We start from the raw sequence: 12,500 nt of genomic DNA, 5'->3' as shown, positions 1-12,500 counted from the left end.
GACACGGATGGGCAGATCAAATGTAAGATTTTCAAGATTTTTCAAGACTTGGTTGAAAGTTGAAAGGTCTGTTTACCTTAACTCTTCGCTGGAGGTCATCCTCCACGTCCTTCAGCATGCCTGTTATCACACAAACACACAATGTAAAATTTCAGATTACAAGTCATCTGGAAAACTGATTCCAATGTTCAATAGTGTATCTGTGACATAAACCCCACCTGTTACTCGCAGGTCTGTCACGTTGTTAGCCATTTTAAAGCCATAGGTCATGGCCTGGAAATCTTCCTGAAATACCAGCATCATTATTATGACACTGTATGGCATGTGTGAGCATACTGAGAAGGTGAAAGAACATCCATCAAATTAACAAAAAAGCAGGTGTAAACTTTGGGTGCAAATCAAGTGAGATCAGATCAGCAGCCAGATGTGATTCAGCTCTAGAGCCAAAAAGTGTGTGCGTGTGTGTGTGTGTGTGTGTGTCTGACCTCCTCGAACACAGCAGCCTTGTTGATCTTGTCACGGGCAATGTCACACAGCTTGAGCAGGCCCAGGCAGAAGGCCTTGAGGGGAGGGTCCTGGATGATCTCTGGGTTGTGCACATACAGGCAGGTGAAGACTGTCTGCGCTAGAGAATGGCCCTCCAACCACGTGATCTGTGGGAGAGAGACAGAAGTGACCAGGAGAAGAGTTTTACACAGACATTACAAGAAAACAAAGGTGTGTTTGTGTGTCAATTATGTGTCTTTACGGTGTGCATGTTAGCTTATTTGTATTCATGGGTTTCATCAGGTCCCTTTCCACAGGTGTATACAATCATGCACCTTGATTATGAATGCAGACTGCATGGTGCTTGATTAATACACCTGTGTAAAGGGACCTGATGAAACCCATGAATAAGCATGGATGGCATGTGTGTGTGCGTTTGTGTTTTCTTCTTGATAGGAATGCATTCCTATTATAAGGCTTAAGAACCAGTGAAATAGAAAATCTGAAAATGTGTGTGTATTACCAGACAGCAGAAGCAGGTGTCTATGATACCGATGAGCTCGGGCAGACTTAAGTCTCGTACACGTATGGCCCCCTCCTGCACACACAACACAGCAAACCAAGTCCTTTACTCCATCATCTGTATCCTAATTCTCCTTCTAATGCCACTCAACATGTTCTTTATAAGAGAGATAAGTGGATAAAGAAGCAAAAAGAAATGCACCTTCACGGCCTGCTCAAAGTTGAGCACTTTCCGGTTCACTTGGTTACCGATCATTCCAGCATCCATCTTTGGGTCCATCATCTCGATGGCGGACATGGCCTCAAAGAGGCCAAACCTAGACACACACACACACACACACACACACACACACACACACACACACACTACAGTGAGCTGCATGGAGCGGTGTTCACTACTGTGAGGCACTATGATGACATCATAATATGTTATGAACTGCAAGAGCATGTGCATAGTACAGAATGGGTGCGTTTGTGCTAATTAGCGCTGGACTCACAGTTTGTCATGGAGCAGCTCTCCGAGGTTCAGCTCTAAAAGAGAAAAATACATGTGATGTATGTTTTACACAGTGATGCATGTTCATCACACAATCAGAACTGTGTATTTCTCTCTTGGCAAATGTTTATATACACACAGACACACCACACACACCTCTGCAGGCTGCTTTGAAATCCTGGGTGATATCCACCCAGTTTGCATTGCTTCTCATCTTCTCTGGCACTCCGAGACTCCAGCCAGCATCATCCTCCTCCACTGATGACTTCATCACCATGGAGACGCCTGCACACACACAATGAGATAGAGAGGTAGAGAGAGAGAGACTATTCAGCTGCAGTGCAATCACCTCTCTAGGGCAGAGAAGGTCAAGTTTATCTGACAATCCCATTGGTTTAAATGAGGCCTCAAACAATATAAGGGCTTCTTTGCAAACACCGTGTGTGTGAGAGCCCACACAAGCACCTACAGTCACACAAATGAAATCCGTGATGACATATGCTACACTGTTGGACTTTAGCATGCTCTTATGGTTAGGTATTCCACATCGACCGTGTTAGTATGTCTCTGCTGTCGGTTTAGGCTTGACTCACTGCCACTGATCCATTACAGATAAATGAGTGATTGATTAGATTCAGGCATGCATGTAGAACACCATGTTATAGATTGTTATTATATACTATATTAGCTGCTCCATTGCTTCGCTAAGAAAAACAGACGTCGCCAGGTAACATCTAGTACAAGAAACGTCAAAATACTAGCCTAAATAATTAGACATGTTTGCAAATGTTCAAACTAAATCACACAGAGCCTAATAAACACACAAACCAGTCAATTCCAGTCAATACACTTTCGATAGGACTGGCTGTCCCTGTCAATAACGGAATATGGTCTGTTAATGTTGCAGCCAGGACCTTTCATCGCAACACAGCCAGCAACAGACCACTGACATTAGCTGGCTAGCCGAGAGGTAGTGCCTAACGTATTTCAGAAACAGACGGAGCTGCTTTTATAATTGTAATATGCGTAATGCTCCTTATACAGTATTCTACGAATATCTCGCTTTCCTTTTGAAAAATAGGAAGCATCATACCTTAGAATGAGCAATCTTCGAAAAAAAAACCGTGTCTGCTATGCTATTGCATTAATGAAGAGACATGGAGCAGTGGCTACTGAAAAAATCGTCATTTCCCGATATGCATTATGGGAGTTGGTGTCTCTTTTGAGGATAAACATGTAAAGTGCAAGTGGATTTTAAGCCTTAAAAATACAATTTCCCACAACCCCTTCAGTGGCCTGTCATATTGACGCGTCTTATTTTTAATGCACTACATTTCCCATCACTATGGTCTCGCGCAAAGCAGACTGTGGTTTGTTGTCTCACGGTCTCACCTCAGTTCAGAGGTTGAGTGTAAATAATCGGGCGTTGCGTCCAAGACGAATAGAAATGTGGGACTGACACGCCCAAATGGGACAACGTTTCTCAGCATCGTAGGTTTGTGAACCCTTTTTTTTTCTTTTCTTTGCCTCGTAACAGGTACAGCGCGGCTCATATTTAAGGGCATCATTAGTGTGCCATTAGTTAGCAAGCTTGTGGACTAGCTTCATAGCTAGTTGAGTTGAGTAGGCTAGCCAACGTTAATTTACTTTGAGTCTTAGCAGGTGCATTGGTTGGTTGTCCCAGCCAGTCTGAGTCAGTCAGTCACGTTAGACCAAGCTGGTAGCTGGCAGTTGTAGTAACGTTAGTATCATTAAGATTTAATGCATTCTCATATGGCAGCTGCAAGCCGTGACCAGTAAGGGCATTGTGGGGTTAGAATAGCTGATATCTGTTTAAGACTGGTTGCACCCTGTGGCTAACACTGAATTGTGGCTACTGGGCGCTCTAGGTCTCAGCAGGCGCAGATAAGGGCGTTAAATAGCCAGTCGGGCTAGCGCACTATAGCCGTTATCTGACAGCCTTGACAGCTAACGTCACTAAGCTTGGGGATCGAGGATTATTCGCTGGGTGGTTTTCAAACCAGTAAGGTTACTCTAGTGTTTCACGTTTCAGGCTGTTGCTTCAGAAACACGGTATGTAGACGTTAGCCTTATTCATTCTTAACCTGGAGATAACGTTAACTATAAGCGCAATAGCTAGACATGTGCCAGATTATCACCTTATTTGAGTGTGTTGTAGTTAACTAGAATCATCAAGATTTGATTGTGAGATCGGATCGCTAAATGGAATGTTTATGGTTTGCGTTAACTAAATTCAAGTTGACAGGTGGTGATGACAGTTCAGGTCAGGGCACGTCAAAGGCCTGTCTGCTACATCCCAGGTTTGCTAAAAACAATGTTGCGGTGGTTGACCTGTCGGGGGCCGCTGTGGATACGCGATGAGGGAATAGGCTACCAACTGATACAGTCGGTCGCTCATGTGTGTTCCCCGCCTACTAGCTATCAGATTAATCTTGTGTCTTTTTGCTAGTGCACCCTCGGCTCTGAACGAGATAAAGCCACAGATCATTGTGTCCCCACCCATAGTGATCGGCTCTGTGTGTGTGTGTGTGTGTGTGTGTGTGTGTGTGTGTGTGTGTGTGTAAAGATGGAGAGGGGAGCGAGTCCAAATGAGAAGGTAACGCTGGGGATTGAATTCACAGGAAGGTGTAGAATCTCATCTGCTGGCATGATCTGTTGTTTTCCTATCCACATTCGTTGGGCTAATGTTTGTTAGAAGAGGAAATGTATTTATAGTTTAATATCATAATAATAAAAAAACACATATTTCATCTCTTTTCTATAGGTGACAAACAGGCGAGTTGGTGTGGAGATATGAATAAACCCAAAATGTCTTCGGAGAAAGGGTGAGTATGAACACATAAACATAGACAAAACACATGCCCAGGCAGATATGCACTTTGCTAACCCACATCACAACATGTTTACTGACTTGTTTTGCCAACACAAAAGAATGTCACATCCAGATGTAGCATGGTGGTCAAGCATAGATGACTGAGTCATCCTCTAGGGAAAGGATGAAAAGTCTGTGTCTATGTGGGTGGGTAGGAATAAAGAAATTTGTTGTCTGGCTGAGCTAGATGTTACCCCATCCAGAACAGCAGCTGTGTGTGTGTGTGTGTGTGTGTGTTCTCTGGGAAAGAGTGGATATTTCAAGTGCAGTTCAGTGGGTTGTCATACTCCAGTCCATATTTAGTAGCAATTTCTGCTGAACTTCAGTCAGCCTCAGATTCTCACAGACTCTCTCTCTCTCTCTCTCTCTCTCTCTCTCTCTCTCTCTCTCTCTCTCCCCCCCTCTAGCATACACACTCTCACATGAGGGCAGTGAGGGTTTTGTCATATTAGCCAGGCAGTTAGATAGTAAGTTTAATCTTAGCAAGATGTGTATTAGTTGTTATTAGATTATGTACGATATGAGCTCAGTGCTGGCATAGACTGTACACACACCACACTTTCATCTCATTTCGTAGACCTCCAAGGAAAAAGTCACATCCGCATCATGTGTGCACACACACTGACAGGTCTTAGTATTCAGAAATGATAATAGAGCCTATCCCCATCAGAAAATCAGATAAAGGAAACAATTTAGCTGATCACTGCTGCCCTCTGCTGGGAGACACTAAAACTGCTTTGGCTGCACAAGATCATGATGAATAGACATTCAGTGAAAGCCTCAAAGACCAAATACAAATAAATGCACACACTTACATGTAATATTGAGTACACCGAAAAGTGTTATTATCAATACATTCTGATTTTGTGTCAGCGAAAACTGGGAGCACAAGGGTTAGTTTAATTATTGTGTGTGTGTGTGTGTGTGTGTGTGTGTGTGTGTGTGTGTGTGTGTGTGTGTGTGTGTGTGTGTGTGTGTGTGTGTGTGTGTGTGTGTGTGTGTGTGTGTGTGTGTGTGTGTGTGTGTGTGCGCGTGTGTGCGTGTGTGTGCGTGCGTGCGTGCAGTGTTCCCAGCAGCTCCAGGGTGCTGATGTTGCTGGGCCAGCTAGAAAGAATGAACGGAGAGGCCATGCTGTCAGACGCAGAGATCAGCCGACAGATCACCAGCAAGATCTTGCACCTCATCCAGACACAGGGTAAGAGCACATGACCTCTGCAGTGTCACACACTCACACACATTCACACACATCGTGCATAGTTAGGTTCGATACAATACAATATACACAATATAGACCTAAATGTTATTTATTTCCAACCAGTATGGCACTCGGAGTGTAAACCTTTGAGTGCCCTTTGAGCCATCGGCTCCAAAATGTATTGGGCTCTTCCTTGGCCTGTTCTAACGTCAACGTTCTAACAAACAAATAAACAACAACAACAAAACAACATCCAGCAAACAGACACGGGTGAAAACATAGCTTCTTTGGTGAGATAACTATATGCAGGGCAGGCTCAAACAAATATTTGATCCAAGCCATTGGAAACAATGTTATGCATTGTTGCACTACACACAAGCAGTGTGTGTCACATTTTGATCTGTTGAAACCCTTTTGGCATTGAACAAACACAGAGGTGTCTTCTGTTCTACATCTGACCTTTAACATCTCACACTTTGATCTGTGCTTCACTGGTCCCGCTGGATAGAAGTATAGTACCTCTAGCCTCTATGATGAAAGTACAAATGTGTTGATCTTCAGTTTCAGCAATAGTTAATCCTCATCCTGACACAAACATTCTCTCTCTCTCTCTCTCTCTCTCTCTCTCTCTCTCTCTCTCTCTCACTCACACACACACACACACACACACACACACACTCACAGACACATACACACACACACACACACACACACACACACACACACACACACACACACACACACACACACACACACTCATTCACTCACTCACTCACTCACTCACTCACTCACTCACTCACTCACTCACTCACTCACTCACTCACTCACTCACTCACTCACTCACTCACTCACTCACTCACTCACTCACTCACTCACTCACTCACTCACTCACTCACTCACTCACTCACTCACTCACTCACTCACTCACTCACTCACTCACTCACTCACTCACTCACTCACTCACTCACTCACTCACTCACTCACTCACTCACTCACTCACTCACTCACTCACTCACTCACTCACTCACTCACTCACTCACTCACTCACTCACTCACTCACTCACTCACTCACTCACTCACTCACTCACTCACTCACTCACTCACTCACTCACTCACACACTCACTCACTCACTCACTCACTCACTCACTCACTCACTCACTCACTCACTCACACACACACACACACACACACACACACACACACACACACACACACACACACACACACACACACACACACACACACACACACACACACACACACACACACACACACACACACACACACACACACACACACACACACACACACACACACACACACACACACACACACACACACACACACACACACACACACACACACACACACACACACACACACACACACACACACACACACACACACACACACACACACACACTCGGCCAGAAAGGAAAGATTCTGCACTGACCTCAAACGGGGAGTCTCAGTGGTGTGTTACTGACTGGGCTACTACGTGCTGTCCTTTAGGTTTGTGGGTTAGTGTGTCATAGTGAAACACTGGTGCAGATACACACTTATAGACGCAGGTGTTAGCTGTCAGTCTCCTTTCATACCACTATGGGCAAGTTTGACACCCAATCTCCCTTCTCAATCCATCTCTTTTTACCAGCTAATCCCCATGACACACACACACACACATACACACACACACACACACACACACACACACACACACACACACACTACACACACACACCCTACTTCATATATCATACAGACATATGGTGAACACTGTACACACCTAAGGATATTATCTTATGTCAGACATACAGTAATTTCCTGTGTATTAGCCACATTGTGTATAACCCGCAGGACCGTGTTTTATGCAAGTTAAAAAAACAAAACCATATTAATACCATATTAACTGCCCCCGTGTATAAACCTCATAGCTGAAGAAAGTTTGCAAAATCAATGTATATATCGCAGCTAATAGTTGGGAAATTACGGTACACCAATACATGCGCAAATCCTAGATCAAATCTATGCTTTGTTTAGGTGTAGAGAAGATACACACATACTGCCTCACATTAGGGCGAGAGGTACCACTTTATGTGTTTGGGAGATGTTCTTCCGGTTCATTATTGGACTTCAGTCTATAATGGCCTGCGACAAACATTTAGAGAGTGACAGATGCAAAGACGCCCTATTGCCTAATGACCCAACACCTCATTCTCTCACCTCTCCTCCTTTAGCCCTTTCATCAGGGTGTCCCTACAATCACCTCACCCCCATTAACTTCAGAGCTTCACTTCACTGCCAACTTGCCAGCATAATCTGACTGGCACTAAAAGAGGCAAAAACAAACTCCGCACCTCACTGGCATCCTGCTGTCAATCAGTCACCACCTCCCTGATTAGATTCTCCTGTGTCTGCACACGCACTCTGCAGCGTGCGTGCTCAGTGGAGATATGAATGTGTTGGGTGGGGGCACAGCTGGGTTGGGTTACATGATGGGCTCTCTCTCCCTCCCTTTCTCTTCTATGGAGGAGTTACCATGAAGGATATGGTCTCTCATTTATGCTGTGAGAATGATGTGAAAGCTCTTAAGACCCAGCCTGCGGTAATAGTGTTTGATTTGGATGGGTTAATGTGTTTATGTTATATACACACACACACACATTTGGACATACATGTTTTATATTATAATATGCTTTTAGGTCAGCGGGTTACAGTGTTGGTAGTTGGTTGGTAGTTTTTTTTTCCTTCACTGTCTTGATGTCTTGACTGTCTGTCTGATGCTGTAACAATCCAAATTTCTCCTTTGGGAGACAATAAAGGATTATCTTATCTTATCTTATCTTATCTTATCTTATCTAGTTTATTGTATAACTATAAGAGTGTTTTGGGTTAGTATTCTCTGGCCTTCAGTGAATTGTCTTAGGGGGTTAGTTGCTTGGATTGTTGTGTCAGTCAGCAGCTGTGCTGGGTTAGTAAAGGACTGTGTTGGGTTAGTATGTGGATAGTGTGTTGCAGCTGGTGTTGGGTACTTGCCTGGGTTGGCTTAGTGTGTGGATGGTGTGTTGCAGCTGGTGTTGGGTACTTGCCTGTGTTGGGTTAGTGTGTGGATCGTGTGTGCAGCTGTGTTGGGTACTTGCCTGTGTTGGGTTAGTGTGTGGATCATGTGGGCAGCTGGTGTTGGGTACTTGCCTGTGTTGGGTTAGTGTGTGGATCGTGTGGGCAGCTGGTGTTGGGTACTTGCCTGTGTTGGGTTCCTGTGGCGTGTCTATGCAGTGTGCTGAACCAGGGTTCAGCTGTAGGGCAGCGACTCTCTCCGGCTGTAATCATATCCATCCTGTAGCCTCGGCTCCCTAAAGAGCAAAGGAGAATCTACACTCTCTCTCTCTCTCTTTCCCTCTCTCTCTCTTTCCCTCTCATTCTCCCTCCCTCTCTCTCTCTCTCTCTCTCTCTCCCTCTCCCCCTCCCTCCCTCTCTCTCGCTTTCACCATCCCATACCAAGCTTTCACTGTCCTCTCCCTCTCAGCATCTGTCTCCATAGCACTTTCTCCTTTCTGTCTCCTTTTGTCTCCTCTTATTCTTTGTGCTATCCCCTCTCTCCCTCTCCCTCTCCCTCTCTTTCTCTTTCTATCTATCTCTCACTCAGAGAAGAACTTGGCTATGATTAGACTCACCGGCGCACGCAATACTGCGAGTGTTGAGAATTGGCAGAATGTGTCATTGGAGTGTGTAGGCGGGGCTTATGACTATGCGTCCGTGTGTGCGTGCAATCGTGTGCGCAGTTGCGTGCATCTGCTGGTATGGGGAATCAGGGGCTTAACATTTATGTATCAGGGACCGAAGGGTAAGCGTGCACATTTGCACTCGTTCTTGCTTCAGTTTTCCTATGCGTGTGTGCAGTGAGTGAAGTTTATCTGTGTAAGAGTGAGAGAGTGTGTGTGTATGTGTGTGTGTTGAGTGGAGATTCGGCTCAGAGATGGAATATCGGAGACGGCGAGTAGAGGATTTCAGACGGTCTACACACAGCCCAGGTAAAGCACAGAAGAAAGGGCACACACACACACACACACACACACACACACACACACACACACACACACACACATACAATCACAGACACATACTCCAGACAGGCGATGTAAGTAAAGTATGTATTTTACAATACATTCATCAACAACTGTTTTACAATACATTTGGATAGACACCTCACTGGACTATCATCAATTCTAAGCAGTCTATAAACCTGTCAAAACACCCTAACTCTTCAACTAATCAAATTGTCAGCTAGACCTAACTAACCCTTACACCCACTTCACCTAATTCCTCATTCAAACCCTAATATAACCACTAGTAGCACCTTTAGCCTCTCTGTTGCCTGCAACGCTCAGCAAAAAAAGTGTCTGCAAATAACATGAGGACAAAACAGGCTATTGAAATAAAGTGGGACCCTTACCATAACCAGACAGTTCTTGCTAGTGCAATAAAGTCCAGCGTGGTCAGCCGTTTAGATGCACATGTGCTGTAGGTTTGGACGCTGACTCTGCCTGAGGGCCTGCTTTGTGGCTAGTAGCAGGAACAGGTGAGGAGTCGGGTGCCCGAGTGGGTGCAGTGACCTGCTGGCTCCGGGAGTCTGTGGTCTGACTGCTCTGATCTGGCCGAGAGATTAAAGACTCCAGCACACCTCAGTGGAACAGAAAGGTCATCTACTCAACAGTTTAGTAATTCAAGATGTCAACGGACATCAGACGGGACAGATCAGCTTACACATATTGGAAAGACCCATCAAAAAAAAATGTTGAAGAGCCACTTTAGACTATTACTGATCAGCAAGCCTACGCTGGAGGTGATTGTTGTTTGGGCTGACACAGTTAGTGTTGTGTGTGTGTGTGTGTTCGTAAACAAATAAACTATAAATATTAACTAGACAAAAGGCACAGAGAGGAAATGTATGGGGTGCTGAGAGTTTTGACAGCTCTCCCAATACGGATGCTGAAACCTGATTTGCTCAATGGCTTAATTTACTAGCACTTAAATCAACATGTGTGACATGCTCATCTGGCCTCTACCCCAAATGCGTGCTGGTGTGTGTGTGAGCAGTAGACATGCACCCATGGACACACACAGCCTTGTGTTGTTGCCAGGGTGATCTTAGCCATCACAGCGGGGTGCTGACGGCTGAGCGGGCCGGGGGTGCTGGGCTATTGGGAGGGGGGCAAGAAGTGCAAGTTGTTGAGCTGCCCCAAGTGTTTTGTGTGTGTGTGTGTGTGTGTGTGTGTGTGTGTGTGTGTGTGTGTGTGTGTGTGTGTGTGTGTGTGTGTGTGTGTGTGTGTGTGTGTGTGTGTGTGTGTGTGTGTGTGTGTGTGTGTGTGTGTGTGTGTGTGTGTGTGTGTGTGTGTGTGTGTGTGTGTGTGTGTGTGTGTGTGTGTGTGTGTGTGTGTGTGTGTGTGTGTGTGTGTGTCTGGGTCTCGGTCTGTGTGTGTCTGTCTATCTGGGAGGCGGGGGCGGCAGTTTTGCCGATATGATGGATGCGTCCATTGTCCTACTGTCTATTTAAAGAGCTCACCTACATGTATTCCTCCCTAACTTTGTCTTCTCTTTCTCTCTGTTGCTGGGTGTGTTTATGCCAGCGTTGAATTCTAGAACTGTCCATTCTGGGACTTCTCAGTGACGTGCCCTTTCATTGATTCATTTTGCTGCACCTGAGCATTCCACAATTTATCCAAATACAACAAGTTGTCAGCTAACCTTGGCCTCATTTTGGATGTGTGTGTTTGTTTGGAACTTCTGTAAGATGACTAACACTCATGCCATCACAAAACATCCTAATCATCACCCACGCGACTCCTCTCATGAAAGACCTTGTCGGTGAGATTCACCCTTCTTCGTGATACTGCTCAACCCTGTCCAAAGGCTGGAAGTCCTGTGTGGGTTTTGCAGCTCAAGAGTGTGTTGCGCTGGTTGTGGTGCAGGTGACGTGGCTCTGATGTTGCGGTTCTGTAACACAACCCTAAGTAACCAGGGGCTGGGGCACAGAGGTTGAGTATGAATGCCACAGGAGAACTCAGCTGCGATATTCTTACACACAGACAGACATTCTTTCGTCAGTATGTGAAAATATGATGTGCCAAGTTTGTAAACACCTACTTGTGTGTGTGTTTGTGTTTGTGTGTGTTTGTGTGTGTGTGTGTGTGTGTGTGTGTGTGTGTGTACAGAGAAGACCAGGAAGGAGCTGACCACTAAGGGCTCTGGTGGAATGGAGGTCATCTTGGCCTCTCTGGAGGTGAGTCCTCAGTAGATCCAACCTCCGCAGTACAAACACAAACACAGCGCTGCACTGCACTGCACTGTCATGGAGCATTCTTACTTACACGGGGCCAGAAATGAGCCACAGGAAAAATGTCTGTATGTCTCTGTAGTAGTATTCCAATGTGTCTGTTGGGCATGTTGACATTCTCTTGAAAGTGTTTATGGGAGTAGGTTTAAAAATATCATCCCATCTATAAAACAAACACACCTGCAGTACCTCTAAACCAAAATACATGTGTAATGCTCATCTCTAAGCACTTTATACTACAGTGTTTGTTTGAAACTATGACCATACAGATCTTTCACTGTGGCATTGGCCACGCTCACGACTGTATCTCTCCTGATTGGTAGAACACACGGGACCTGCAGACCATCTTGAATATCCTGAACATCTTGAATGAACTGCTGAGTGTAGGTAAGTGCACTGCATGATTACTCCTTGGCTGATGGGAGACTGATATTTATAGCACTATTTAAACTGTGACTGATGGGTTTATAGAGTCGGATAGCATGATTACCAGTGCTGTTGTTCAGAGGCTCTTTATCTATCCTCTAACGTGTGTGTGTGTGTGTGTGTGTGTGTGTGTGTGTGTGTGTGTGT

The 12,500-nt window shown here is 45.1% G+C and overlaps 2 protein-coding genes across 2 annotated transcripts in view; one reads left to right on the top strand and one right to left on the bottom strand.

Annotated features, from left to right (window-relative positions):
• naa35 (N-alpha-acetyltransferase 35, NatC auxiliary subunit) overlaps positions 1-2,685 on the bottom strand; it is a 9,409-nt gene extending 6,724 nt beyond the window's left edge. Inside the window, exons 1-8 of the mRNA XM_076269462.1 lie at positions 2,598-2,685; positions 1,661-1,789; positions 1,506-1,539; positions 1,211-1,325; positions 1,010-1,084; positions 486-653; positions 219-285; positions 77-120 (exon numbers count right to left, since the gene is read on the bottom strand). Of these exons, the coding sequence (XP_076125577.1) occupies positions 77-120; positions 219-285; positions 486-653; positions 1,010-1,084; positions 1,211-1,325; positions 1,506-1,539; positions 1,661-1,781 (624 nt within the window). The 5' untranslated portion in view covers positions 1,782-1,789; positions 2,598-2,685. The remainder of the gene's footprint in view (positions 1-76; positions 121-218; positions 286-485; positions 654-1,009; positions 1,085-1,210; positions 1,326-1,505; positions 1,540-1,660; positions 1,790-2,597) is intronic.
• A 212-nt stretch (positions 2,686-2,897) lies between these two features.
• agtpbp1 (ATP/GTP binding carboxypeptidase 1) overlaps positions 2,898-12,500 on the top strand; it is a 32,776-nt gene continuing 23,173 nt past the window's right edge. The window contains exons 1-5 of the mRNA XM_076271213.1: positions 2,898-2,999; positions 4,290-4,350; positions 5,462-5,592; positions 11,806-11,873; positions 12,251-12,314. Coding sequence (XP_076127328.1) covers positions 4,319-4,350; positions 5,462-5,592; positions 11,806-11,873; positions 12,251-12,314 — 295 coding nt within the window. The 5' untranslated portion in view covers positions 2,898-2,999; positions 4,290-4,318. The remainder of the gene's footprint in view (positions 3,000-4,289; positions 4,351-5,461; positions 5,593-11,805; positions 11,874-12,250; positions 12,315-12,500) is intronic.

Source organism: Alosa pseudoharengus, unplaced genomic scaffold, assembly GCF_046254945.1.
Source record: "Alosa pseudoharengus isolate Yale_2024_CS ecotype anadromous, Long Island Sound unplaced genomic scaffold, YU_APseudo_1.1 YU_APseudo_1.1_scf_6, whole genome shotgun sequence".
NCBI classification, from domain to species: Eukaryota; Metazoa; Chordata; class Actinopteri; order Clupeiformes; family Clupeidae; genus Alosa; species Alosa pseudoharengus.
Note: the sequence above shows the minus strand (reverse complement) of the source record. Positions and strands in the feature narration are given on the sequence as shown.